Source organism: Amblyomma americanum, chromosome 11 (assembly GCF_052857255.1).
Source record: "Amblyomma americanum isolate KBUSLIRL-KWMA chromosome 11, ASM5285725v1, whole genome shotgun sequence".
NCBI classification, from domain to species: domain Eukaryota; kingdom Metazoa; phylum Arthropoda; class Arachnida; order Ixodida; family Ixodidae; genus Amblyomma; species Amblyomma americanum.
The window spans coordinates 31,985,573-32,013,316 of record NC_135507.1 but is presented as its reverse complement, the minus strand read 5'-3'; the positions used below and the strand labels follow the sequence as shown (position 1 = coordinate 32,013,316).

General features: G+C 45.6%; 1 protein-coding gene across 1 annotated transcript; it reads right to left on the bottom strand.

The window, feature by feature from the left end:
* Positions 1-26,432, bottom strand: LOC144109544 (membrane metallo-endopeptidase-like 1). Its single transcript, XM_077642369.1, has 19 exons — positions 26,429-26,432; positions 25,996-26,037; positions 24,144-24,305; positions 22,722-22,802; positions 20,041-20,240; positions 18,370-18,564; positions 17,654-17,740; positions 15,521-15,651; positions 12,802-13,027; positions 11,809-11,907; positions 11,138-11,215; positions 9,033-9,142; positions 7,536-7,594; positions 3,324-3,375; positions 2,601-2,668; positions 1,565-1,695; positions 913-978; positions 197-301; positions 1-81 (listed from the first exon to the last, which is right to left on the bottom strand). The coding sequence occupies exons 1-19, from the start codon at positions 26,430-26,432 to the stop codon at positions 1-3; spliced, it is 1,977 nt and encodes a 658-aa protein (XP_077498495.1).
* Positions 26,433-27,744: the final 1,312 nt, after the last annotated feature.

Below are 27,744 nucleotides of genomic sequence, written 5' to 3'. Positions count from 1 at the left end.
TTACCTGTACTGGTCAGGGCTGTGTGGGTCGTACTGGATCAGCTGCCTGAGATACCCTGGCCGGACGTTGCTGCACCATACCTGCGCGGATAGCGACGCCCATCGTTCATATGTATCCTCGATACATCAGAGGAAGAGGATTCAATCATACGAAAGGGCGCTGATCGGAAAAGCGACGGCCCGGGAATGCATGTACCATTGCGTTTGAGAGGAAGAAGAGCTTTTTTCCCGACAGGTGTTCCAGGCCAGGCAAACGAGTGTCAATGTTTCCACATTCGTCTTTTAGCAGTTTGTTGTACGCCTGCAAAATTAAGCAATTGTTTAGAGTTGGGATAGCCTTGTACATGTGCAGCTGACTTCATTCACTGGCTAGGGAACGTACACATGCGCACGCACACTCGCACGCTTCGCCCTCCCCCTTCCCCACACACATACACAGACAGCACGCACGATATCACTGCAATGCTATGCGCGTTGTAGGTTTGAAACTAAAACAGTGCTGGAGATATGAAGCCAACGGTCCCCGAACCGAAATACATTATAGAGAAATGCTTCTCTTCTTTCAATTTGCAGTGTTAATATATAGAGAAATGATAGCGTAATTATTTAATGGCGGAAGGATAATTGATTCGAAAGTAGAAAAAGACGAACACATGCTGCCGGTGGGATCCTAATCCTCGACCTCTTCCCGTACTGTGCTCTATAGCGTGCAAACGACTTCTACCCTCAGCCTTCCCAAATCATTGACATAAATATACAAGTTATTACAATTATTTGTACTTCCACTACCACTAACGTTCCAGGCAGAAATATTACGGCATAATGAACAGAACGTAATAACGAGTGTCAGCATCGTATATTTTTAAAAATAAATTTACACTATACGATGCGGGTGGACACAGTTAAACTTACCTTGAAGGCCATTCGAAGACCGCCGTTGTCGGCTATATTTTCGCCCAATGTGTTTTTGCCATTAAGCTGCATGAGGTGAGAGAAAATGCATCGTTAACTTCGTGTGCGCATTGATTGGAAGAATTAACCTAGGTGCGCAAAGAGAACTGTGGCAGAAGCCCCGGCTCCCTAGCGTCCTACCTAGAAGTCGTTCCTAGGTTGTTCGGTGCATAGTAAATAAAAAAAAATGTCTACAGAATTTGCCTCCTGTAATAATTCCACGTAGGCCAGAAAATACTGTCTATTTATACTTTCTAAGCTTGGACTACAAAAGGTTGTACGGCCAAACGTGTTCGCGTAAAAATAATTTATATAGTTATATGATGAGGTCGATGCGAGAAGGCAAACTAAGCTAAGCCTTATAGTAGACGCACGCATGCCATGTTTACTCGTGTATATACATCACTGATTTACCAGACGCCGCAAGAAGTGGTTCAGGTGTTCTGTGTAGTATTTCTACAGTGCATTCTATCTTTACCTAAGGCTTCCGCATCGCGAAAACAAAACTTAAGCAATGGGCCCATCCATTCACACGCATGCAGTTTTCTCAGAGTGCACGTGCAGTGTATACGTCATGAAGGTGTATACGGACAGCAACGTCGCGAACCCTCACCGTCATGTTGGCCTCTGGGTCAGTGATGTTTCCGTACTGGTATTCGAAGCATTTAGCCTTCTTCTCAAAATGGGTGCGGGTAGAATTTGTCCACCAGTCTTGAAGTGCACCATCAGCGTCGTACTGGCTCCCTTCAAGGGCGGGTGTCAGAGAAGTGACGTTAACGAAGGTCAAATCATCATAACTGAATTTACTTCGAATACATAGTGGACAACTTTGCTGTGTTGGTCAAATGTTTAGGGGGAACCACCGAAAATGGAGTGGATGTGCAACAAGAGGGTAATTATTTATTGGCACCAACTCAAGCGCAGCTATACGGCTACAAAGGAAAGCTATACAGCTTTCTCAGAAACTTCGCAGTTAAACAAAAATTGTCCTGGTCCGGGGTTCGAATCTATGACCACCGCTTCACCGGAGCAACCGCGCTAGCAACCGAGCTAATGGGGACGGTTTTCTGTGTGTTTTGCTTAAAATCTCATGCCATATGTTTTGGTCAAACACTTCAATGAACACCTTTAGCCTACCGTGTACCGTGTTACCGTTACCGAATCACCGGGAGCTCGCCCACCACCGCTGAGAACACGCTGATGGGTCCCGATGCTGCAGGCGCGGGAGAGGAGTCTAAAAGCTGCCGGGTTCCTGGCGCCATCTGGCGCCGTCAAGGCGATTTACGCATGTGCATTGACTGCGCGAGGCTCCGGTACCGGTAAGAGTAACACGCTACACGGTATGCTAAAGGTGTCTATTAACAGCCCTGAATCCGAGTAGGCACATCATGGCATGATTACAGCAAACGTGATTGTAGAAAGTTTCTCCGGTTTTCATATTAAACGTCATAATACGCCATCATGATGAAATTCGAGCAAAGGCATAACTGCACTGAACATTCCCTATTTATAATGGATTCGCTAGAGCAGTTTTTTTATCTTCAAGTTCCAGTGGACAAGCGATTGGTGTGATGCACTCGACAATGGCTTTTCATCAAATAGGAGAAGCACCTGAGAAAACTGTCATTGGACTTTCTCATACCACTCACCCGAGTCGTCGAAGCCATGTGTCATTTCGTGACCAACCACCGATCCAATGGCTCCAAAGTTGAGTGAGCTGTGGGCGAAATTAAGGTAGTGTTCACATAAGCGTCGCCACTTACTGACGTCTATCCTCGGGACGCGCAATACAGGATTTTAAAAGTGTTTTGTTGAGAAAGCATTACATGGCTTATCGGAAACCAGCGTCGGCGCTTAACAGCAGCAGTAGTCCCAAAAATCTTATAAGACGTCCCTGCACTCTAAACAGAAATGAGTAAAAAGGGTGAAAGCTGTCCCCTAGCGCACACCATTTTATAAAGGGGAGTAGGGTCGAGGACAACTTACTCCCTTTTCGCTCTTTTCACTCCCTTCTGCTTAGCGTGAGTGATGCCCCTCCGCAGTGTCTGTGCTCGGTGCACGATGCCGCAGACGTGAACAAATGCGGAAGGACCCTCACAGCATTTAATACCAGCGCTACCCAAAGTCTGTGGAGAAAAATTGCTTTCCTTTTTTTTAGTTTTGCACTTAGTGAGGGCAATACTCCGTTGAAATGTACGGTTGCCAACTCCAGATGAGAACATTTTGCCAACATGCGGTCGTTGCCGCAGTCACTGTGCGGTTGAGGGCGATCAGCTAAGTCTCTAGATTTCAGTAGAACAACGCGACCTTTTGTTATAGAGCGAAAGCTGAATCTAAAGGTTATTGAGACTTGAAAGAATCCCGTGGCTTACCGTGGCAGTCCGTGCTGGTAGAAGACGCCTTGAAGGATTCCTGAGGGGTACACTGGAAGGCGAACGGTGCGAATGTCTTATTTCTCCAGTCAATTGTGCGCCGCGTGTCTGCCTTTCCTTCCACAGTTAGTAGCAGCTGGTTTCGGCTCTTATATAAAGACTAAAAGCCCCGGGGCACCTAATTCCATTATGTATTGGCACGGCGACAGTATTCGAAGCTGTTGATGCCTTTGACGCAAGTGATTAGTGGGGCGGTTAAGAGGCCAAGGTTGCTCTTGCCAAGCTCTTCACGTACACCGCTCGCCACCTACCGCGTTTGGAAGGTGGAGTCTACGCGCAGACAAACCTAATATGGTGACGTCAATTCCGGTCCAATTACATCACTTTTCTCCGGCTAGTAGGCATTTTCCGATATGGCGACATAACTTCCTAGCAGGTGACGTCACGTGCCTCCAGTCAGTGGGAATTCAAAGTAAAATTCAAAGTATTTATTCGGACAACGCATGGTACAGTTGCCTACGGCGTAACCCGAAAGGCTAGTGGATGCCTGACAAAAAGTCTGCGCCCTTCTTGCTTCCATTCGAGAGCACAAGACATTCTGCGCATAAAATAAGCACTAAACGAGATGGAAATACAGAGTGGTTGGTTAAAGGGACAGTGAGGACTGTATCAATTTTTTTTTTGTTAGCGAAATCTGATAGTTCGATATTTCATGGCTCTGTTGCCGCTTGTCCGGGAGCGAAATATGCATTTATTTCAAAGAAATTTGGATTCGAAGTTCAAAAAGTTTTTTCCCGCTCTCCGATTCAAACTCGGCGCACTCTTATGACGTCACGGTGTCCTCTTATGATGTCACAGGATGGAGTGACGTGAAGCGTGGCGTAAATAATAATAATAATAATTGGTCTTTGGGGAAAGGAAATGGCGCAGTATCTGTCTCATATATCGTTGGACACCTGAACCACGCCATAAGGGAAGGGATAAAGGAGGGAGTAAACGCAGACTCCGTGATACTGGTGGCTAGCGGTGCAGTCTAGCAGCAGCCGAAATGAAAGCTACCGCCACCGCACGTTGAAGGCATCTATCGGGGGTCGCTACCGTCGCTTCGTTTACTTTTGCACCGGCGTCTTGCTAGCGTTACGATGGATTCCGTTCCCGAACCCGACGACGTAGTTCTCACAAGAACTCCGGCCTGCATTTCAGCGACCTCAGCCTTACAAAGCGTGCGATGCTTTTGAGGGAGCACGGTTAGGTTAGGCGCCGGCGGGCTGTTTCCCCCTTTCTCAGTGAGCAGCCGCTGCTACTAAATATCTTAACCCCAGTGCGGGGAGTCGCGAGAGGTGAGGACATGGTCGGCGCGTCGCGCCCATCGGAGGCTGGCCGAAGCTTTGGGGCCAATGGATTGTGATTCCTTGCACGGTGCTGTTGCACGGTGCAGCAGGCGGCGTCGAGGAGGTTTCTCACGGTTGCAAGGGCCGGGTTATTTATTTTTTTTTTTGCCGCAAAAAACGGATGGGTGCTCAAGGGCGCTCGCGTTTAAAGTTGGCGGCTTGAAAGTAAAAGCAACGCACGACGCTTCAGCGGGTTCCGCGCGTTTCCGGAGGTACGGGGTCCACTGGATCGGGCTCTATCGCCCACTTGCATGCACCTTCAGATGTGTGCTGTGAATGGATTAAATTATCCGAGGGCTCGAGGAAAACAGCTCCGCCCAATTGCCGAAGGAATTGAATGGAACCGCAAACAAACGAGTTGGATGAGAGCAGAGTCACGGTCTCTGCGGGTTCCAAATCTATTTTTTCTTAACTGCCTGGTATCTTGTCTCCCGTCCCTAATACACCATTTCTGTTAAAGAGTTCGAAGGTGACTGGCACAGCCGGGAACATTTCGCCGGGCGAGCGCACGAAGACACAAGTGCTCTTTATACTGCTAACTGCCTTGTACAATCATCGCCCATCACGCCGTCATAGTTTTTAATCGACCGTGGCGATTATCTGACGAGCCTTAACAGGCTTCTTCAAAGGTTAACTTGCACTTGGAGTTCCTCTGCTGTTCGGCGCTTGTAAATCGCAACGTGTCAAAAAACAAAACCACGGGGCACACAAAGCTCTTACGCGAAGCGCCATAACAAACCGAAACTATCCTGTCCGCCTGTGGAACCACCAAGCATCGGTTTTCTTTGCTTCCAACATTCAGGTTGCCTTTTACCTGTCCTCCTTGTGTGATAAAAGTGATCTATCGGCATCAACACAAACCTTAGTTCAATATTGACCCGCGCAACCTTTCTTTGTCAGCCTCAAAGAGTCGTGGCTTTCCATGCAGTACGGAAAATTCCTCCAAGGTGGCGTCTCTTGTCCTATGACGTCATCACGCTTGTACTTGCGAGATTGGCCTGTGGTGGCGATACCTGTATTTTGGTTCTTGCTATTTTCTACCTTAAAAGAGCTTTGTTATCAGTAAGAGTGACGTTTTTGTGATCAGGAGCTGGTATTTTAACGATACAAGCCAACTTCGATTTCTCCTCAGCGTCCCTTTAACATTCTCCGTTCTGCGTTTCTGCGCTTTGCATGGTGACGTCATTGATACCGCTACTGCTGGCCAGCCAGTTAGGATATTTCTGGAAAAAACACTGTCGTGGTTCGCCTGTCTGTTGCATCTGGTGGCATCGATATCATCAGCTCACACGTCAGAACATCTACACGCTGGCGCATTCCACCTATCCATGCTGCCGGATATTGAACAGATGAAACGTAGTCGCAAAGCCGTATGGCCTATACGGCAACGCATTGCGATCCGTACTGTTGCCGTGTTGGGCGACCGCGTTTGCCGTGTGTTTTTTTATTTAGTGCAGTTGTCGTAATTAATGTGCGACTCTTCTAAAACTCTCTATCACGGTGCTCCAATTAAAGTTCAATACCTGATGTACTGTATGTGTAAGTTTCGGTTTCTAATTAGGGGCTTGTCTATACGCTCATTTTATGTACGAATGTGTGTGCCTGTATAGTGGCTATTTTGTGCTCCTAGACTCCTAAATATGTGCTTAAATCACCTCTCCTATACATTCTCGATCCAGATCAGTAAACGCTCTTTCGTGTCTTCCAGCCACTGAGAACTGGCTCCCTTCACTCGGCGCCTCGGCGAAGGTTGTAAAACAGATCTTAAGTACTGAGAGGCATTTGGAAAGGAATAATGATGCCAGGGTTTACTTTTGGGAATGAGGTTTTATGTTTAAGGGCACCAGTTCGGTCGGGACTGGAAATAAATCACCGAGCTGCTGACAGATTAACATCAGATGGCCTCGGCAAAAACCACAAGCGAGGAGTTACAGGGGAATATGGGCTGGACATCGTTCGAAGTACGGGACGCTCAGAGTGAAGTATTCTATGAGGTATACCTTAAGAAGTTATACGATAACAGGTGGGCACCTGAGGTATTTAATTACCTGCGTAGAAAGAGCGTTCACTCAGAGTGACGTAAAAGAACTAGGAAACTCAGCACAAAGTATGAAGGAAACCAGGACGGAGGTATAGAGAGCTTTAAACGACAGGGAAAAAACGCAGATGTCCAGAAATGGGTTAACACAGTGGAAAGAAAGGAGGCTCTAGGCCCGCATAGAAAATGGAAAAGGCAAATCAGGAGGGAATCTTTCAATGACAACTCAGTAGGAAGCGCCCACCCTTCCAAGCGAGATCAGGGCGTCTTAGAACACGAAGCTACAAGAATAAATTTAACCAAAACGATGACACATATGCGGGGAGCGGTAAATTCGTAGAAACAAGTGAACATACACATTTTACTAGAATGTGGCAGTATTCATCCAGACATCGATACAGGCACAGTCACCCTCCCTGAGACGCCATGCTTTAGATTCAACGTATATAAATTGACTGAATCTGCGGTAGACAGTAGCAAAAAGGTACTGGAAGATTGTTGGCTCAAAAGCAAAGAGGTGACGTAGGCATACATGTTCGGGATTAAAAACTGGTCAAACGTGAAAGTGAATAAAGTTTCCAAGTAACGAAAAATGGCGAATTTATAGATAATACGCTTTAAACTTGACAGCTTGGTGAGATAAATATAGAGATAAATATGTACCGAGCATGGTGGCACCACTCACCACCCCGTTTCAAAGGGGACCTTCCTAACAACCATACATCCATCGAAACAGAAAGAGCTATCCAGCAGGTATCGCTGTAAAACGTTACGTGTTCATACCCATTTCGTTGCTGGATGGGTCGTAAAAGGCGTTCACGACAGCAGGACCGACAATCCACCTGCAGTTAGAAAGAAAAGCAAAGCGTTCTGCAAAGCATTCTGGAATGCATTGTAAAAAAAAAGTGAAGCCTGTAGGCGTAACTTTCCGCGTGTTATTCATCTTCACCATCATCATCAGCAGCCTGACTACACTCACTGCAGGTCAAAGGCCTCTCAAATGTCTCTCCAATTAACCCTGTCGTTTGCCAGCTGCGGCCACAGTATGTCTGGAAATTCCTTAATCTCATCCGCCCACCTAACCTTCTGCCGCCCCCTGCCACGCTTGCCTTTTCTTGGAATCCACTCCGTTACCCTTAAGGACCAGCGGTTATCTTGCCTTCGCATTACGTGCCCTGCACAAGCCCATTTATTCCTCCCGATTTCGACTAGGGCGTCATCAATTGACCCACGTTTGTTCCCTCACCCACTCTACCTGCTTCCGGTCTCATAACGTTACACCTGTCATTTTCCTTTCCATGGCTCGCTGTGCTGTCCTTAACTTAAGCTGAACCCTTTTTCGTTAGCCTCCACGTTTGTGTCCCGTAGGTGAGTACCTGTAATATACAGCTGTTGTACACTTTTCTCTTGAGGGAAATTGGTAACCTGCCATTCATGATCTGAGAGAACTTGCCATATGCTCTCCACCCCATTCTTATCCACTGTGCTGTTATTATTCACGTGCTATACTCCTTGCCATTTGGTGGCTCGGCGCTCTGTTATCAAAACTGTACGTGGCGGACTTTTCTGTGTGCCTCTGAACTCTTTACGCGAAGCAATACTTTAGCAGCCCGCGGTGGCACGCTGCTCGATGACATGATCTCCGCTTATGGCGTTGCTATCGCTAGCGACCTCGGACACACACCGAAGCCGCATTGCCATCGCCCAGCTAATAAATGCGTGATAGTTTACGAATGGCGCCTCTTTGTTTCGCTGACAAAAACCTGTTTACAATAGTGAAATTCAAAACAAGAACTGTTCCTTGTCAGATGGGATGTTCTCGGCGACGTATTATAGAATAGCGGCTCACATCATGAGACACTATAGTTTTTTTACTCGTCCTGTGGGTCGCTTTGTGCTCCAGATGCAAGGAAATCAGAAAAGAGGCTGCCAGACTAGCAGGCGCACAAAATGGAAATGCTATGCAAAATCTTTATCGCAGAATACCGGGCCACCAGGTGGCTCCCGGATGCAATTCACTCGTCTCTTGCGCGTCCCGGCGGGTGCTTCTGGCTCCGACAGTGTTTGAGTTAAGGCTATCTTAATTACCTGCCCGTTAACCCGTCTTTCATTTAACTCTTTGCCAATTAATGATTAGATACGCAGTCACTTTATTAGACAGGGCGTCACATTAAGCAGAAAGGCTTGATTATTGATTTGATTGAATGTTTTTGTGTGGGATAGCAGCGTTTTCGCTGTGGGCAGGCCAAGGGATCTTGAACCAGGGAAGCAACAACTTACTCGTCCTTGTCGTACGGCTGTCGCAGCTTGAGCATTGCCTGTGTCCATTGGTTATGCTGTATCCAAAGCAGTATTTTCGCGAAGGGACAGTTTTGACAAAGCTGCGGTACCTGCAGAAAAAGAAGTATGTAGGTCTTGAACAGCTAGGCCATTACGTATTCATTCTATACAGGATGTTTCGCCTAAGACTGTACACAATTTTTTAAAAATAGGGTTTTTGAGTTAGAAGAGCGCTTTTTTTGGGCATAGCATTGTCAGCGGTGTAGAACGTTAGAATACAGCAAAGATGCGCGAACTAGCAGGCTGGTTAACTAATACTGAAAAGTTAATTTTTAACTATTACTGTTACGCTCTCTAATTATTGAGGCGTGTAGTCCACCGTAAGTAATGTACACATCAGTTTTTAGGATTTCAAAAACGCGGTTACGCTCAGCGCTGTGGCCCAATAAATTTTGGCTGTTTCGACGAGTTACGTGCATTGGAGAGGTTGCTTTGCCTGCAGGCTTTTCGAAAGCACATGCATTTTGGCGCGATGTAGCAAAACTTTGCTGGCCCACAGCTCCGACGGTAACCGCGTTTTTGAAATTCTAACAACTGTTGTGGATATTACTTAGTGTGGGCTACACGCCTCTCAATAATTACCCGGGAGCCTGACAGTAATCACTTTTATAGCGAAAGCTCTACTTCAGGACCAAAGGTGCGAAAACCAGGCCATCGCTGAAGCCTTGACCTTGATTTCGAATAAATAAATCAATATTGCCGAGAGTGGAATTCGAACTCGCGGCGGAGCAGACAAATCGGCTTCACTGGCCACTCACTGCACAAGAGCACTATGCCATTGCCGCAGCCGGTCACACCTCGTGTTAAACTGCAACACACTCCCGCGCTGTGCATTGCACGTCGTCGTCTTCATCAACTTCCATCTGCGGCGCGAACAGATCAGATCACATTAACCTGGGTCTAATGCCATCGCCAGACATGCCGACGACCTAGCAAAGAAAACCAGGAGCCAGTCAGGCTAAACACACACTTTCGCACGTCTAGTCTGTTTAAGCTCGTCAAAACCCTAACGTATTTATTCTTTATTTTAATTTTCTTTGCTCCACTCTGACGCTGTCTAAGCCTTCGCCATCGCATGCTGGTCCGCAACCCTGTGAGCAAGCCCAAGAGACCATGGTTGCATTACATCGTCACAACCAGCTCTGGCTGTCGCCGCTGTATTCCAAATGTATTTCATGGCACGCTAGCCACATCTATAAAAGCGGAGCTGAACGCAAAGCGTCATTTTCAGAGGACTGTTGTAATAACTCTGCTAAAGCATAGTCTGAAATTTACGGGTTGAAGCTACTCCGGTATACTCTGAACGTAAAAGGCTTCCTTTGGTTTGGTTTGTAATGAAGAAGGACACTAGCACCAACCAGAGGTTTAGAACGACATAAATCTCCAAGTTCCCTCATCACTGATGCAAGATATGGTTTGCTGCCGAAACGCTGGGTTTTCTTTTAGTGCGAAAGCGTTACTCCACGAAGCAGTGCTGAAAAAATTGATGGGCCTCTGAATCCTCGACCTTTGACCCTTGACCTTTGATCCTTGAAATTTAAGATGAAATGACTTGGATACGGCGTGGCTTGGGGGAGGTCACGTGGTACGAAAGTTTAAAAGAAATTGTCTTGGAGGAAAATGTAAGGCAACTGCTAGGAAAGAGTAAAACGAATTAGAAGGAAAAGTGCTTTGGCACGTCATACTCGGTTTAACGGCGTTAAAACTCATTTTTCCAGCCTTTCATTGGCTCTATAGTCTCCTACATAACATTCTAGCCGTCACGCTGTTATTTCTGTATTCGTGCGACCATAACTTTCAAACAGTTCCGTGCTTAAGCCATTGCTTATCGCGCTTGATTTAAGTCACATGCTTGAACACAGCCTACAAGGCCTGATGGGGCCTTTAAGCAATGGCTCAAGGTACGATTGAGACGAGGGAAAGATGGCGACCGGTATTCGTTAAAATGAAAACGAACTGCTGGAAAAGTACGTACGTATCTGACTTGAAACACTACCAACTACTGCCACAGTCGGCGATAAGGTCTGTATAGACATCATACTCACGTATTGGTAAAGATGCTCCAGATAACTATTGTTGTACAGCCATTCCGGGTATCCAATTTTTGTTCCCATTTTCATCAACTGCAAAACCAAAAAGGCAATGCATTCATGACCTCCAATGTAACAGCTGCATGTTTTGCTGACAAGTTTGTTATAGTTAGTTGCAGCACGTGTCGGTAAAGTAGTATGTATGGTGTAGTATGGAGCTATTCCCTAGCCAAATTTTATATCTGTGAGTAAAATTTTGGTCAGAGGTTCCATTAGCGGTAACATGTGTCGTGGTTTTAGTGCAATATAATATGGCTTCTGTTGACATTGCAATTACGCTAATAGTCTAATGACTTTCTATACACATCTTACAGGCTCTATTGCCTTCATATATATTTTTTCTTTTGTCTTTTTATAGTTTATAAACTGTCCATCGAAAAGTCCACTAAAAGTGTAAGGCCATAAATCTGCGAGCAGTCTACAGACCGTGCATATAATTTTTATTTTCGATAGACAAGTCTATGGGGTTTGTCTAAGAACGATTATAGACTTCATTGACAAAAGTCTGTGGACAGTCTTTAAACTGTGCGAAGAAATTTTTGTTTGTGGGAGTAATTGATAAAGGGCCAGGGAAAACAGGGCGAATAGCATTTATCGGAATCTCGCAAAACAGGTTGGCACAGCACCTTATCCTCAGCTGCATTTCTCGTTTCATTGTCCATCCATTCAGCCATTTGCAACGTCTCGTTAAAGACTGCTGTGAGCCTCCTGGTAAGGTCTTCGACCTGAAATGGGAAAGCGTAAGTGCCTCGCATGGCAGTACTCTGCAGTCATCTGGAAAAACGACTGCTATTCGTCATGGGCGTTGTATAAGAGCTTGCTGTGCCCAAGTAATACAAATATATAAGTTACTGTTTGAAAGCATATATACACACTTCAAACTTTATTTTGCACGTATCGTGTTTGCTCAAGGTAAGTAGCAACAGAGTTTGTTCTTCGGTGTGTAGCGGATCACTTTTGCATTCTTTGCGCACAAAATGCGTGTAAGGTATGCAGAACTGGTACCCCTACCTTCCTAGACGTTTCAGTCTTTAAATGTGTCATAAGGGCTCCACTCTATGGCTGACAAGACACCCCAATGCTTTGTTAGTTTAGGCAAAGACAGTACATTTGTACATTCAACCTTAAAATTTGAGGATCTCACGCTCCAATACTCATTGCAAACTCTTATTTGGAGGCTCAACTAACCCCCCACCCCCCCCCCCCGCTCCACACACACACACACACACACACACACACACACACACACACACACACACACACACACACACACACACACACACACACACACACACACACACACACACACACACACACACACACACACACACACACACACACACACACACACACACACACACACACACACACACACACACACACACACACACACACACACACACACACACACACACACACACACACACACACACACACACACACACACACATCCCCCCTCCCTATCTCTCTTTTAGACGGATTTACGCTCTGCCAGCATTATCTCTCCTCAAGAAGGAGAAAATACTTGACTGACCCCCTGCTCTTTATTACTCTTTTGAGTTGAATGTTTTACCAACGAATTGCGCTAGGAACTATCGTTCGAGAGTATTTCCGGTTACCTCTTCTTTGGCTACTTTGCTGAACTTGTGCTGTACGTAGAGACGACCGACAATCTCGGGCATGGCGTCGTTCACGATGGCAACGCACTTTTCCCACCGCGGACTGTCGGTGACGACTCCCGAAATAACTTGTTTAAGCTCGAAGGAAGCATTTCGGAATTGCTCAGATGTTTGCGCCGCCCATGTCATCATGACTCTCAGGCCGGCGTAGTTGTACAGCGTCTTTCTGGAATGAAAATTTGAAGCAGGCCGCTGCGTTTATGGCACAGAATGGTTCAAGCGTCCTTATAGCGCACACACATTTCAAGCTTTATATATACGGTAGGGTTGAAGCGCCGGGGAATAATACTGTGCGAGATGTACTGGTTATTTTATTTTAATGCAAAAGCATTACTAGTACCATTACGAGAAAAGCCTATTGCGCGTGTTTGTTAGTGTGTGTGGGTACTCACAGATGGAAGTAAAAAAGGAGTAAGCTGTCCTCTAACGCTAAATGGTGTGCGCTAAAAAGGGGAGTTTACTCTCTTTTTACTCCCTTCTGTTTAGAGTAGTTTTATATTTGTAAACGCCATAGCTGTGGGGAAAAAATGGGGATTGGGGAGAATGGCTGGGATGGAGTTTTTTTTGACCGGATGACCAAAGCATGTGCACGTCGCGTTTTGAGAGAGAATTTGGTGTTTCTTTCACTCTCTTTTCTTAGGAAGAGATTTACTGAGACGGAGTTAAAAGTCTAGAGGAGAGTTAATACGAACAACTATTTTAGGATTTCGTTGCTGTTGACTACAGTTATGTACCAGGCAGCGGCAATGCTTGCCGACGGCTTGGGACGCTGCGGACGGCCAATTCTTCAAAAAAAAAAAAGCGCGTGACTACTTGCCGCAGTGAACGATAAACTTTGCCTCCAAATAAGAAGCGAAGTCAGAGATTTTACGATTTGTAAGTAGTATCAGAGGTTTTTAAAAAAACGAACTTTATATGTACAACACTGTGCTGCCCTCTTCTCCATCATGAGAGTGGCTATTCAGCATGACCAAGGATACGTTTTTAAAAGGGGGCGAAATTTTCGGCACCCACGTTCTAGGTTTTATGGTCAGCGTCGACGCAGACGGTAAGCATGCCGGTAATTTTTTTTATTTTACTGAATTTTATTTATTCCTTTATGAATACTGTCAACTCTCACTTGAGGGTCATTGCAGGGAGGAAAAATGAATAAAAATAAAAATGCATATACACAAAAGAATGCACAAACCTCTTCGAGTGCATACAATACAAGAGAGCGTAAAAACGCAACACAGTTCACACTGGCGTACAGCCACCTGCTGTGCAACAAGAAATATTAGGCAGTCATTCACGCGCAGATCCACAGGAATCTCATTCCTAGACAGAGTCACCAAGTGCGTTCACGAATGCCGCTACACCGACAGACTCAGCAACATGTACGGGCAGTTTATTCCAGTGCTCGATAGCATCTGGAAATAATGAGCGGCGACACACGTTAGCTCACGTTAAGCATCGCCGAATCGCTTTGTGATGATTAAGGCGGGAGCTCAATCTGCCTGGAGGCTGTAGATGTCTTTCTATATTAAAGTTAATTTCGCCATGCATGATTTGGCACAGTATTTTAATTCTTTGCTTTTTACGTCTTCTTTCTAATGGTAAGTTTTATGTTTGGTTGCATGTCTGTGGATGCTACGCAGTCGTTCTTCGATGGTACATGTAACTGCAGTGCAAAATGGCTTGGGTAAATACAGCCGTAAACTCTGTTCCCCTGTCCGTCCTAGGCGCAGTCGGACGTGTTCAACGACAACATTTTGCTACTTTGGCTGCAGTACCGTCGGGCAATAATTGCGCTCCTGCGTAATGGACTGCGCTCAGGCAGTCGGTCGCTACTATTTTTCATTGTTTTTTCTAGAAGTAAACATTCGGAACGGGCCGAGTAGGCCCATACCGATCTGATAAAAAAAAGGCATTGGTGCTATGTGGCTAAGTTGTCGTGCAGGCCAGATATGTGGGCTTTTTGAAGCGAAAAGCTTCATTAGGCTCGTCAACACAGGGCTTCGCGTGAGCCACACTACAGATTTGCCACAGCTGCGCATGCGCGAAACCGAGTGACGTCACGCGGAGCGCAGGCGGCCGCTGCTGCCGCAGCCGTCGTCGCCGCCGCGCGCTGCCTCCGTCGTCTGACCTTTCGCCATGGAAGGAGGAGAAGAAGACCCAAAAGTGGTAGCGTGGGAGTTGGCTTTCAAAATCAGCGAAGATATGATCAAGGCTAGAGAAGCGGCTGAAACGCCAGAATCCCGAGAGGAACGCCTTGCTGAACGCTTTTCGCTTCGAGATATCCAGGCTTAACACTTTAGCTAAGCCTCAGCCCAGCTTTTTTTTTTCTTGCTGACTGTCTCGGCAGGCACTCATGTAACATGTGACCAGCACGGCTAGTCGTGGCCACTAATCTGTGCCCTGAATTCGAGACAGGGTGCGAGTAAAATCGAGATGGATTAGGTGGATTAGTTTCTCCTGACCACATTTTTTTAGGTTTAAAAATTGTTTCGAATAGTCTCACATAGTATAATGAAATATTTCTTGAGATTTTCAACGTTATAATCTTAAGACGTCATATAAGGGGCAGATCTCACTTGTAGTCAATGTACGGACGAAAAATTCCCCCCCCCCCCCCCCCCCCCCCTTAATGTTGAGAAAAAAGCTATTTTTTTGTACTTACGAGTCAGCTGATTCAAGAAAACGATTTAGTTCGTCGTAGTATTTCAAGGCGTACAATTCAACTGTCTCGTTCTCATTCAGAGTGATATTTGCTTCCGAAAATTCTTTCCTGAGGAAATTGAAAAGCGGCACCTGTCGAAATAATGTGAAAAAAAAACACACAGAATTCGTAACATTTTAGCCGCCATAGGCACTGCACTCGTGACGCGACAGGCACCTCCACATGATGCAGACGTTTTCGTGACAGGCTTACATAGCAGGCAGGTTGCAGCATTTAATTACGCAGAGTGCAGTGGAGGCTAGATTTTCCGTGACATGAGGTGAACACGAAACTGCTTACATAGCTTAGGACAAACATGATGAGCGCGTGAAATCTGAATCCCCAGTTCTCAAGAGACGTGTTAGTTGGCCAGTTTTACGACTCAGTCAGGCCGGCGTGGTGTGTCAGTAGTTACGGCGCTCGGCTGCTGACCCGAAAGACGCGGGGTCGATCCCGGCCGCGGCAGTCGAATTTCGATGGAGGCGAATTCTAGTGGCCCGTGTACTGTGCGAAGTCAGTGCGCGTTAAAAAATCCCAGGTGGTCCTAAATTTCCGGAGCCCTTCAAGACAGCGTCCCTCATCGCGTAAGTCGCTTTGGGACGTTAAACCCCCGTAAACCATAAACCTTACGACTCGGTCATTGTTAGTCCTCTGGCTTGCGAGGCACGAATTGTTTGCTCGGGAAAGGTCGCGATCTTGAACGCGCAGTTCTAAGACGTTGGGGACTGAATAAGGCGATGCATGCTGCGTATACCAATCGAATTCCCTGTCAATATCAGATGGAGAACAGCTGATAGGGAGGGACATTTGGATCCCCGACGACTGCCAAGTATGAGTCCCTGTCACTGCCACCGCGCTCTCTTGTGGTCAAAGTTTACACGCAAAAAAAGAAGCGAACAGAACGCTCATGATGGCACCGTGTACGTTGCTGCGTTCTTGCTAGCGTGCGTTCAGTGAAATTCCTACCAGCACCCCATCGGCGCCGCTCGAACAAACATGCTGGGTGTTTTACGTAAGTTGAACCAATCTGAGTGAAGCCAATGGCATTGTTTTCCGCCTCCTGGCACTCCTGAAGGTATTTTAATAATGCCACTTAATTAGGTAATTAGCTGGTAGCTTTTCTGAAAAATGCTTCATATTCACTTTAGGGTCAAAGGAGTTTCGTTAAGTTGTAGGAACGGGGGGGGGGGGGGGAGGTTAAAAAGAAAGAACCCATTGAGTTTTTCGCCGACGTATCTCCTACGTGGTTTATTTTTCCCGGCATTTCAAGAAAGCCGGGGAAATATAAAAAAAAAACCATAACAATGCGCTCTTGCGCTGCCATATGTATGCCAGCGGTAAAGGTGTAGCCTTCTTACCAAACGTGCTCTCACTTGCGACTCGCTTCCTCGGTGGCACAGTACACTCTAAACAAGAAAGGAGTAAAAAGGGTGTAATCCGTCCTCTAACGCGCTTCCTCTCAAGGGGCACGGTATGCTGCCCACGTCATGGGGGATATTTCCATCATTAAAAGGCGGAATACTTACGACTGGCAAGCCAGAGTTCTAGAAGTTACGAAGATTTTAACCGATGTTTCAATCTCCTCTATTTGCTAATCTCAAGGCCTAAGGTGCCGAGTTTAAAAGCCTCCTCCCATTGCTAACTGCATCAAGCCACTATGCTTTGCAGTGGGAACATGCCTCCGTTTCTGAGGGTAAGTATCCCGTACATTTAATGATCCAAATCTACTCCGGAATCTGGGCAGCATACCCTGCCCAGAAAAGAGAGTGCTCTAGGGAAATATCTTACTCCTTTCTTACTCCCATATAGGCGTGTTCCTGTTTAAAGTGCAGAAACAGACCTCTAACACCGACCAGCCTGTCGCACCTTTCAGTATATCCATCAACTGTAATAAGGGAGTAATTACTCATTGGCATCCACCCAAGCGCAGCCACACAAGCTTTCCTTTGAAGCTTAGCTTTCCTTTGTAGCCGCGTGGCTTCGCTTGGGTGGATGCCAGCGAGTAATTACTCCCTTATTAGAAATCTACTCCCCCATCGGGGATTCCCCTAAAAACATTTCATCCATCAACTGCGGTGTCACATAATTGCTCACGTGAGTGAAATTCTTCTGCAGCTCCCCGATGGTAGTTCTGTTGTAAATTTTCATGATGTCTCGTCTTTCTTCGGAAGGCGCCGTCAGCTGGAACCAATGGATGGGAAATCAGGTGAGGAAATCATGTCTGCTCGGTGCCTATAAGCGGCTACAATATTACCCTAGAGATCTCTTAGGTATACTGTAACTTATTCGGCTTGTACAAAATTAAATGACCCTAGGGCGGGGCGCATGCGCAGAGAGCAACGCATAGCTTTAGTGCTGACGAAGGAGCGTACGCATATTGTCACGTGAGTGTTTACGCGTTCACAAAGGTCAGCCTTACTTTATTAGCGTCGGATATGCCTGCCGTGTGTTCTGCTACACCCGTTCGTTTCGGACTCATGGAATGGGTATTTTTGACTTCTCGTAGCGGCCGACTGTAGTTCGTGTCTTGAGCATAGAGATGCGGAATTAAATGCACGTGCACTAAAAAGATCCCCGCATCCTCTGGAGCCTGCAATTTCAGAGTTCCAAAGTGTTTTCTTCAAAGACGTGCCTCAGAACAAAAGTAGGCGCTGGAGTGTATAAATGTAAGAATTTGGACTAACTTGCTTTGTGTTGCAACCTCTGAGCTATATTGGAAAGTGCCGGAATCGTTTCAAGACGAAGCTGTGCTCGTCTTATTGTGAACAAAAAAAAGTGGGTGGGGGGGGGGGGGGGCGTTCGGTTCTCACATTGGCCAACTGTCCTTCGAAGTTCACAAGCGTCTCAGAAATATTCTCTAGTTCTTCTTCAGTCAGGTTGGGTCTCATAAAACTCAATGCGCTTTCGATGAGTTTCTTATAGGCATCGATTATTTCCTTGTTGTATTCTTGATCTGGATCTGTGAGCTCGTTTCTTCCCACTGTATTGAATTCTAACTGATCGATCTGAAAAGAACGAAATCGTACGTTAGAGAAAAATGTTTCCTTTTTTTCAATACGAAAGCATTAGAAACCTGATCGGGGAAAAAATGAGTCGTCGGTCGCATAGTTCTCAGACCGAAAGTGACCTCACAAGAACGGAAGCGATTGGACCATACCGGAAACATCTAACAAGAAGCTAGATGACCCGAAGGGATGTCCGGTTGTGTGCAGGTACACGCATATGGGACTGCAAACACAGTCATGAAAGAACGACACCAAACTGAATGTAAAGACATCAACAGCTTCTAATGCCGTCCGATTGCCAACACCTAATACAATTATTTTCTCTCAGGTCCTGAGTAACAGTTTATCAATATTTCCCAAGATAAAAGTGTACAACAGCTGTATATTACCTGCACTCACCTAAGGGGCAGAAACATGGAGGTTAACGAAAATGGTTAAGCTTAAGTTAAAGACAATGAAAAAATTATGGAAAGAAAACTGATAGGTGCTTAACGTTAAGGGACCGGAAGTGCATGGCGGTGAGGGAACAAAAAAGGGTTAATGACATCCCAGTCGAAATCAAGAGGAAGAAATGGGCTTGGGCAGGGCATGTAATGCGAAGGCAAGATAACCGCTGGTCCTTAAGGGTAACGGATTGGTTTCCAAGAGTAGGGAAGCGCAGCAAGGGGCGACAGAAGTTTAGGTGGGCGGATGAGATTAAGAAGTTTGCAGGCATAGGGTGGGCGCAGCTGGCAAAGGACAAGGTTAATTGGAGAGACATTTGAGAGGCCTTTGCCCTGCAGTGGGCGTAGTAAGGCTGATGATCATGATGAATGTATTTAGATGTCCCAGTAAATTTTTTCTTTCGTGAACTGTCGGTGTTACAAGGTTTGGAACTATGAGGGAAAAGCTGGAGATTAAGCGTAGATTAAGCCAAGCTTAATCTCTTTCTCTTCCAAGCCCACTAGGACGGGATTTGAAGGCGCGGGCGCCTTTGCCAAGCCATGTAGCCCTACCAAGTCGAGCAACAGGCCGGGCCATAGATTGTACCCATTTTGAGGAAACCGGTGGGTAACCGGCTGGCAGTTGGAGTCGAACCCAACACCTCCCGAAGCCGAGGCGGGTGCTCTAGGTAAAACGGCTTTGCTGTGGGCTGAGTCATGTCAATATTGTATCAGGAAAAGTCGGATATTCCAGAAATAAAAGTGTAATTGATTCCGAAGTGCAGTTAACTGTGGAATAATCTGGCAATGAAAGACATGAGGACCGCCACGCTCCCCTCAGAGCTTCTACGCATGTCAGTGATGGTTTCCTGTTACAGTCATTCGGGAAAACTGGAACCTTTCATTAGTTGTCGTCTTCGACTTCGAAGTTCGACCCGCAACCATTAGACGATCACCTGTCGCTTTTAGAGTGAGTCTGTATCAGAAAAAAACCATAAAAATAAAAAGAGCTGTTATATGTTTTCGACCTCAATTTTTGCGGTGGCCTGCTCACCCCAATGACGTTAGAATTGATATTCTTGATATCTCTGTCAACATAAACGTTAAGGACAGTGAAGATTCCAGTCTTGTTGAGCACTTCGGTGCAATTTTTGAACAGCTCCTCGGTGTCGTTGGTTATCGGCCAGTGGGCGAGGCCAGACATGTTCATTATTTCCCTCATAACATTCGGCTGGTCCCCTAACTCTGGAACAGCTGAAAAAGAAAAAAAAAACATTCATGCACACACGTACACTCGGATGCATTAATAGGTATAGGCGTTGCGTATACAGTGCCGGACAAGTTAACTTGAAACGACAGCGCGATGACGTTTTTGTGCCGGTGGCGCCCTTTAGCGGCACACAAGTGATGAAAAGCTAGCTTGAATGAGCATAGTGGGCGTTGTATGAGCCGATAAGCGCTCCCTTGTTGCGTCTACTTGTATACCTTATTTACGCGGATAATGAATAAGCTCGCATAACGAACGCATCTCCTACTTTGGCTTTTAGAAAGTTGACCCCACCGCCTCCCTCGCGTTGTCAACGCACCCTATTATTTTTTTGTGAGCAGCCTGCTGATGAGGATAGTGAATTCCAGCAGGCGCGCCCTCTTTTGGACGCCGAAAGAACTGCGCAAAACTACAAAGCCTGATTTGTCTTAATGTTCATCGGGGAACCCGAGAACCAATAGAAACTACGCCTGCTCACAAAGGGTTTCTGCCTTCGACCTGCCACATTAATGACTATAGCAACTTGTTGCGGTTGGGGAACGCCGCGAGTTGAGCTATCATACCCGGCAATTCTGCACAAAACTATTTTTGAACGGGAAATCATTTATGAACGCCATTTTTTTTTCATACAGTATGTAAGATTTCACTATAGCAATCAATGTATCTGCAGAGGACCCTACGACACTCTTGAATTCTTTTTTCCATTAAAGCCTTTGCTATCGTCAAAAGCATTCCCCGTTGGTTGTCTATCGGAGTCTTAACTGTTCGATACGACCGATGGAAACACTTGAAAAGGAATATTTTGCCACATATAAGAAGAATGAACCATTGTCTTGAATATTACCGTAAAAGTATCTTACAATTTTACAATTTTAAAAATATTTCAGGAATTTGTTTCAAAATTGCTGTACATGAGTGAACTGTGGATCTGCTTTCTATGGTTAGCATTATGCACAGCTGAGCTAGTTATACGCGCAAGTTCGATTAGGTTTAACATAAAAGTGCTAACTAATCTTCCGAGCTATGAAACCGTTCTGAAGAGTGCGTTTTGCTTTGTTTAGAAGGCAGGTTGTACAGAATGAAATATTTATTCCATCAACTTGCAGCTTTATTCTGTTTTTATCGTTTCAAGATTTTGTTTCAAATACTACACCCCGTGAAGTGAACGCACCACGATAACTTTTCGGAGAATTTCAGGGAAAAAGTGCGTTAAACACACGAGTAAATGCGGTAATCCCTACGGCAATGACCTCGAGCGCTTTTCCTCGAACTTTCAACCCTCATACCTTTTACGATGCTTTCTTTTTCTAGCTTAATTTTGCAAATATGACTTCACAAACGCTATCACCACGAGTCCTGTTCAAAAGAAAGAAGCTTGACTTTCGCGCCGGTGTTTGTCTAGGTATTAAATAAAGAAAAATAAATTGCCAGCACAGACAAGCTCGACGAAAGCCTTTATAATCGGGACTGCACCCATCCGTGAGCTGCAAAGGCCAATAGTCTATAGGGCTTCAACGGAAGGTGACTATAACATTCTAACGTAACGAATCGCGCACCGACGTCACAGGTGATGTCAGTGCGGTTATTTTGAATGTTCGCAGCCATGCGCCACGTGGTGGCAGCCAAGGAAACTAGAAACGCTTGCCCCGAACTGCTGGTAATGAATGCCGCTGGAGCGAATGCTCATCTTCGTAATCATAAAACAAATAAATCATTTAGATAAATAAATAATACATGAGTTTGTGATCTCGTGGATGCGCCAGTGTTGTGACTGAAAAACAACTGGTCTTTTAATCTTGCATTCTGTCATTCTGGGAACTCTATAGATTTGCATACTACAGAATTGCAAACGTAACCGATGGCGGTCGAGAAATGGATGGAGGGAGGCCATAAGGAAATTAAATAACGTTGTCACTGTAGGGTATGCACAGGAGTAAGTGAAGGTCGCTTTGAGTCTTTTGCCTTGTAATGGACTCGGCTGATGATTACGTGCCTGGACCCTCTTTTCAATAGGTGCTATGTTGCGGTAGTATTCCCTCGCCACCACCATAACCACCACCGTCAACTTCACCACCACCACCATTATCATCAACATCATCATCGTCAGCTTGACTACGTCCACTGCAGGGCAAAGACCATTAAAAACTCTGTTCCGTAACAATGTCGTATTGTTTTTTTTTTTTTTGCTGAAGAGAAAAGTCGCAGCGGCTAAATAAGTAAAATACTGTTAAAAGGAAATTAAAAGCAGGAAATTACTAGAAAAAGTGAAAAGCGAGAAGGTCAAGAAGGAGACCGTAGGATCGAGTGCCCGTCCGATTCGTCCCCCCCCCCCCCCCCTTTTTACGTCCTCGTCTTGAGTGACATTCTGCTTTTTTTTTCGGAAGTAATGTAGCAATTAGCTTAACAGCACACTTGTAAAAAAAATTGTCTTGCTAGCTTGTGTTTGACATGATGGAAAGCTGACATACCCATGCAGGCGTTGTAAGCAACAGCAGCCTTGTCTGTGACGTTCTGGCACTCGTAAATCAGGGTCATGTTTCCCAGTATGCCTAAATAGGTGGTAGGAAAAAGAGTGACGAAGTTATCAGACGAATGAACAAAATATAAAGTTCCCATGCCTAGGCTGCGGAAGATTCCAATGACACTCCATACATAAGCACGAACAAATAGGGGAAGGTGATGACACCGCATCTGACAGCCAGATATTCCGTACCCGGATGTTCCGTACCCAGATATTCCGAACCAAGATATTGCGTCGTGCCCAGATATTCGGAACAAGGACGTTTTTTTTTTCAGCGGGCAGCTGTTTACGTACGCAGTTTTTCCGAATATCGGAAGACTGCATCACAACCGTGAAATGAGCCGCAGATCCCCCCGCGGGACGCTTGTACTTTCCTGTTATTTGCGGCCATTGGTTTTTAAGGCAGTCTTAACTATTCGGTGCGAGCGCGAGACAAACTCAAGTAGCGATATGTTTCAACGCACAGAAATATTAGACCATTCCGATCAATATGTTCAAAACATTATCTTACAATATTCCACAGTTTCCTCACAATTAAACGTGGTGCCCAAGAAAGCCGGACTCGTTTCAGAAAACAGTAGCGAGTGGAAGGTCGTGTTGAGTGTCTCTTATATTAATTAAGTTTTGTTTCAATTCTAAAGCGTGATTAGATTTCTGTATTCGGATCATTGCAGCTTTATGGCGTCGAAAACCGCTCACTCGAGTTGAATGTTCTAGAACTAAAGTGAGCACGCAGAGAACAGGAGACAGGTACAAAGGATGAAACAGCACATACGAGAAAATAAGAAGGGAGTAATTACTCTTTGGCATCAAGCCAAGCGCGGACACAAAGGAAAGCTATGCGGCTTAAACAGTAAGTACGTAGGAAAAGAAAAATCCGTCCTGGTCCGGGGTTCGAACCCCGGGATCACCGCTTCACCGGAGAAGTCGCTCTACCAGCTGAGATAAAACCGGGACGGCAAGCTTATGGTAGGGCGAGAGCGAATCGACCAATAACTGGAAGTGGGAACAGTGCCCATAAAGTGTTCAGGGGGAGCCCCTAGAGTAGAGACAAATTTCAAAACCTCTGTACATCTGCAGATTGACCCTGCTCTTGCTGGTGCTACAAAGCAGGGGAGATCGTGGGCCCAGTGTAGTTTGTACTAGGTCACTGGACAGTTCAATATAGTTTTATATGGAACAAGGCGCAAGTGCGCATTTGTAGAGAATATGGACTGCTGATTACCGAGTTCTCAGCTCAGGGCAACAAGAAGAGTAAATAAAGGCTCAGAACGCCTTTGTTTCGCCTCTTCCTAAGAATATCGTCGCAGGTGTACCAATCTTTAGTTTTTCTTTAAAAACAAAGAGGATGGATGTAACGTGCCCTTACTTTTAAGCGTCTCCTGCAGTTGGTCAGTCAGGAGGTCGAAAGTGCCCGTCGAAGACTTGCTCTCTGATATGTTGTGCCTTTTTACCCACCCGCCGCACGCGTAAGAGTAGAAATCCTCGCACGGGTCGACGCATTCGTCTATGGAATCGTTGATAAGTTTGGCTGGATGGAGAAATCAATCAATCAATGAATCAATCAATCAGTAAATCAATCAATCAAAAGCGTCTATTTCACGTTCTTAGTAGAGTAATTTTTACGTAACATACTTCTCATCGCTCTGCTTTTGTCTTAGGCCAATAAACTGAATATACGCAGTTGTCACGGCTCGTTCTGCGCAACTCGATTTGAGTCTGATTTGAATCCACCTTTTTAATAACTGCGTGGCGTCATAATAGCTCAGGTAGCTGCAGAGGGTGCATGTGCGCATTATGTATAAATGGCATGCGCTTCATGAGGTATGAGCAAAATATAGGTTCTTGTATGCAAGATTTTATGCGATTGCGATGCATTTACGGTCCACTCAGATCAATCTATCTGCTCGTAGAAAGTAAATGAATACGCATCGGAGGGCTGCAATTAAGAAATTGTCCTGTAGTCCTGTTTGCGATAAATCATATCGGCCCTCCTCCAGTTGCACAGATAGGAGAAACACACTTGCGCGCGAAAAGAAAAAAACTGCAGTTCGCAGAGGCAATGACATCCATGCGAAGTAAGACAGACGAATAATGAAAGAGACAGCATGAAAATTCTTAGCTTTAGAAAACGACGGAACAATGCTTATTTTTTGAGATGCTCCTATCGGGCACTAAAGGGATACACCATGTGCTGCTTGATAAGCAAAATATACATGCGCTCCGTCTGTTCGTAGTTTAGCCTCAATCTAGGGAGGACACAAACACAAAACTGATATTCGAGTGACTTCCACCAAATGTCGCATATTTTTTTTTATACGGCGGCGTATCGCATTGTTATATTTTTTGAAGCCGGAAAAACAACTTAAGGCCTATGCTACATTTCTTTCGTTTAGTGCTCTCGACGAAGATTGCAACGTTTTTATGGTCAGCATTTACACAGCCCTCACTTATCACTTTTCCCTTTGATATCAGATGTGAAGTGCGGTCTCGATTGAGGTGTCCGAGCGGAAATCGGCCCAGGGAAACTGAAGGGTTGCCTTTCAACAAGGTAGAGAGTGGGGCTGGTTGGTGCGTGGCCAAGGATGAGAAGAGAGGTCGCATCTGATGAGTGGACGTAACACTACGCCGTCTTGGCTTCCCTCTCCCGATCCGTCATCTCGTAACTCTGTTTTCCCCGGTTACATTTTCGAATATACCGCTAGAATAGGATGTGGGAAAAAAAATGTGTACACTGAGTTTCTTCATGATTCTGGCATTTCAGGACACGTGTTTCGTGGAATGCGCCCTTCGCCGGTAAGGCGAAGCAGGAGTCAGACTCACAGCTGTCGGTAACTCTAACTGCTCCGGAAAAGATTGTGCGGGGTTTGAATTAAACGGAGCCTTCTTAATGCATTTAAAGGTGACAAGATCAGAACGTTTTCAGCCCGAATAAATAGAAAATTTGAAGTGATATTGAATTAACAAGAGTCCCCGCTCGTGTCGAAAGAAACGCCAGGCGATTGTTTCGAGCGACGGAACCGAATTCTAAATCCATTTTTTTTTCTTGAGCAAAAAAGGCGTATTTTGTGGCTTGACAAACATCAATATGCGTGGAAAGAGCCTTGGAGTTTTACTAAAGAAATATTGAATGGAGGAGTGTTCAGTGCTCCTTTAAGTGCAGTGCACGTTTGAATGAATTAGTAAGGCGTGAAATAAAAAAGTAGCCCCGAATACTTTACCTCGCTGCTTGCAAACCTCGCTTCTGCACACTGCGTAGTCTCCTAGAAAAAAGGCGTAACAAAGAAAACTTCCGATCAGATGTAATAAATTAGAAGTAACTGTCAATCTTTACCAACGTTACCGAAAATAAGTCAGCTAAATAATTCTCTTTTGTAATGTAGAGGAGGAGGGGGTGAGGGCTTTATATAAATAACAATATTTCCGTCCAAGTGGCAGGGCGGCACGATGCTTTTTTTTCTAAACACAGCCTTGCAACTGTGAACGCTTCCTACAGTGATTGTAGAGGCGCCTAGTTCATTACTCCTAGGCCTTTAATGTGTCTGGCCTTTCATGGAAATTCGGGAAGGGTGAAGAGGAAGCTGCGTTCCTCCTATGCGTTCAACAAAATTTATTCCTCCGCCCGGTTAGCCTCTACTACGTTACTTCCCTGACCCATGCCACTGCGTCCAAATGACATCCATCGCCGTTAGAAAGCCAGGGGATGAGTTCGAGCTCAGATGATGAGAAAGTCCTAAACGAGACTATATCACGGTAGAACACCGCTAATTATGTCTCAGGCATTGCTGTGTCACATCTGCATATTCTTTTGTAGACGAGAGCGGTTTCTAATAGCTTTGGCGTGCCAGTTCCCATAACAGCATTCAGTCCCAATGATTTTGACGCACACATTTTTCGTTGCGGTGTCGGCGGACATCTTCGAAAACGGGAGCCGCCATCGTTCTCTCTACGGCAGCAGTTTCGTCGCTTGCGGGGGGCGTCTAGTGCTAGTATTATACGCTTGTCTTTGTATAAAGGTCCCAAAAAGTTCACGCTCTCCCCCACGAAGAAAAATAGCAACAGCCGTGCCCGTCTGCAATCCCCCCCTCCCCCCCGGCCTTCCTTGCATCTGTAATGCACACATTCCTAGCCCCACGTGACTACATATCATTCATTGCGATAACGCAAGAGCTGTCAAATGGAGCTAAAACGGACGACGAAGAACTGATGACGTAGTCAACGGGTGCCATAAACCCAAGAGAAAGGCTCTCATACAAGTTGCACAGCTTAACATTTTGGCCTCTTCCTAAAACACTCACAGCTGGAGTTGGCGTCAGATATAGCTCTACATGTTCAGTTCCTGGAGCACATATGTGGATGTATACACGTTTCGATAGCTCATGAAATCTCTCGCTATCTCAGCTTTGCTTAAATGCATTGATGTAGATGTGCGATAGAAATCGTCGTTCGTATGGGAAGCATGGAACTGCGAGGCTGATCTTGCAACCACAGCATAGCCAAGGAGAAAAATCATCGTCAGCATAACTTGGTGCGCAAATTTGGTGAAGTGGAAAAAAATATACAGTAGCTTGCCTTTTGTTTCCTCGTTCTCTACTGGAGCCGAAGTTGCCAGGGTTGCCCACGTTGACAGGAACGCTATCATGGCGAGATTTGTGGCCGGCATAACTTCTAAGAATGTGGACGAAAAATATACAAAAGAATAATTCGAAGAAGGAGAGGAACTGCAGAAGCGCGGCTACACGTAGGTCGTCCTTTTAAGGGGTAGAGTGTCACAGCACTGTTGTGCTTCCGTGAAGGTAGCCATTTGTAGGGCAGCGGGACACATGTGTCCCACTTACCTCAAATGCCAGAAAATGGAGAACGGTGCACCTACCTGCCCTACTTACCCTATTTTTACACGCTAAACACAACCGACTTATAAAGACGCCATTAAACGTGTTTTTATCTTTCGCTAATAGGCCTCCTAGGTG

What these genes read in the sequence shown, in the direction of transcription:
- LOC144109544 (XM_077642369.1), bottom strand. An exon ending in CGAGGTTTGCAAGCAGCGAG is followed by an intron (nt 24,306 to 25,995) that starts GTAAAGTATTCG and finishes TTCTCCATCCAG; the next exon opens with CCAAACTTATCAACGATTCC. An exon ending in TACCAGCACGGACTGCCACG is followed by an intron (nt 2,669 to 3,323) that starts GTAAGCCACGGG and finishes TTTCGCCCACAG; the next exon opens with CTCACTCAACTTTGGAGCCA.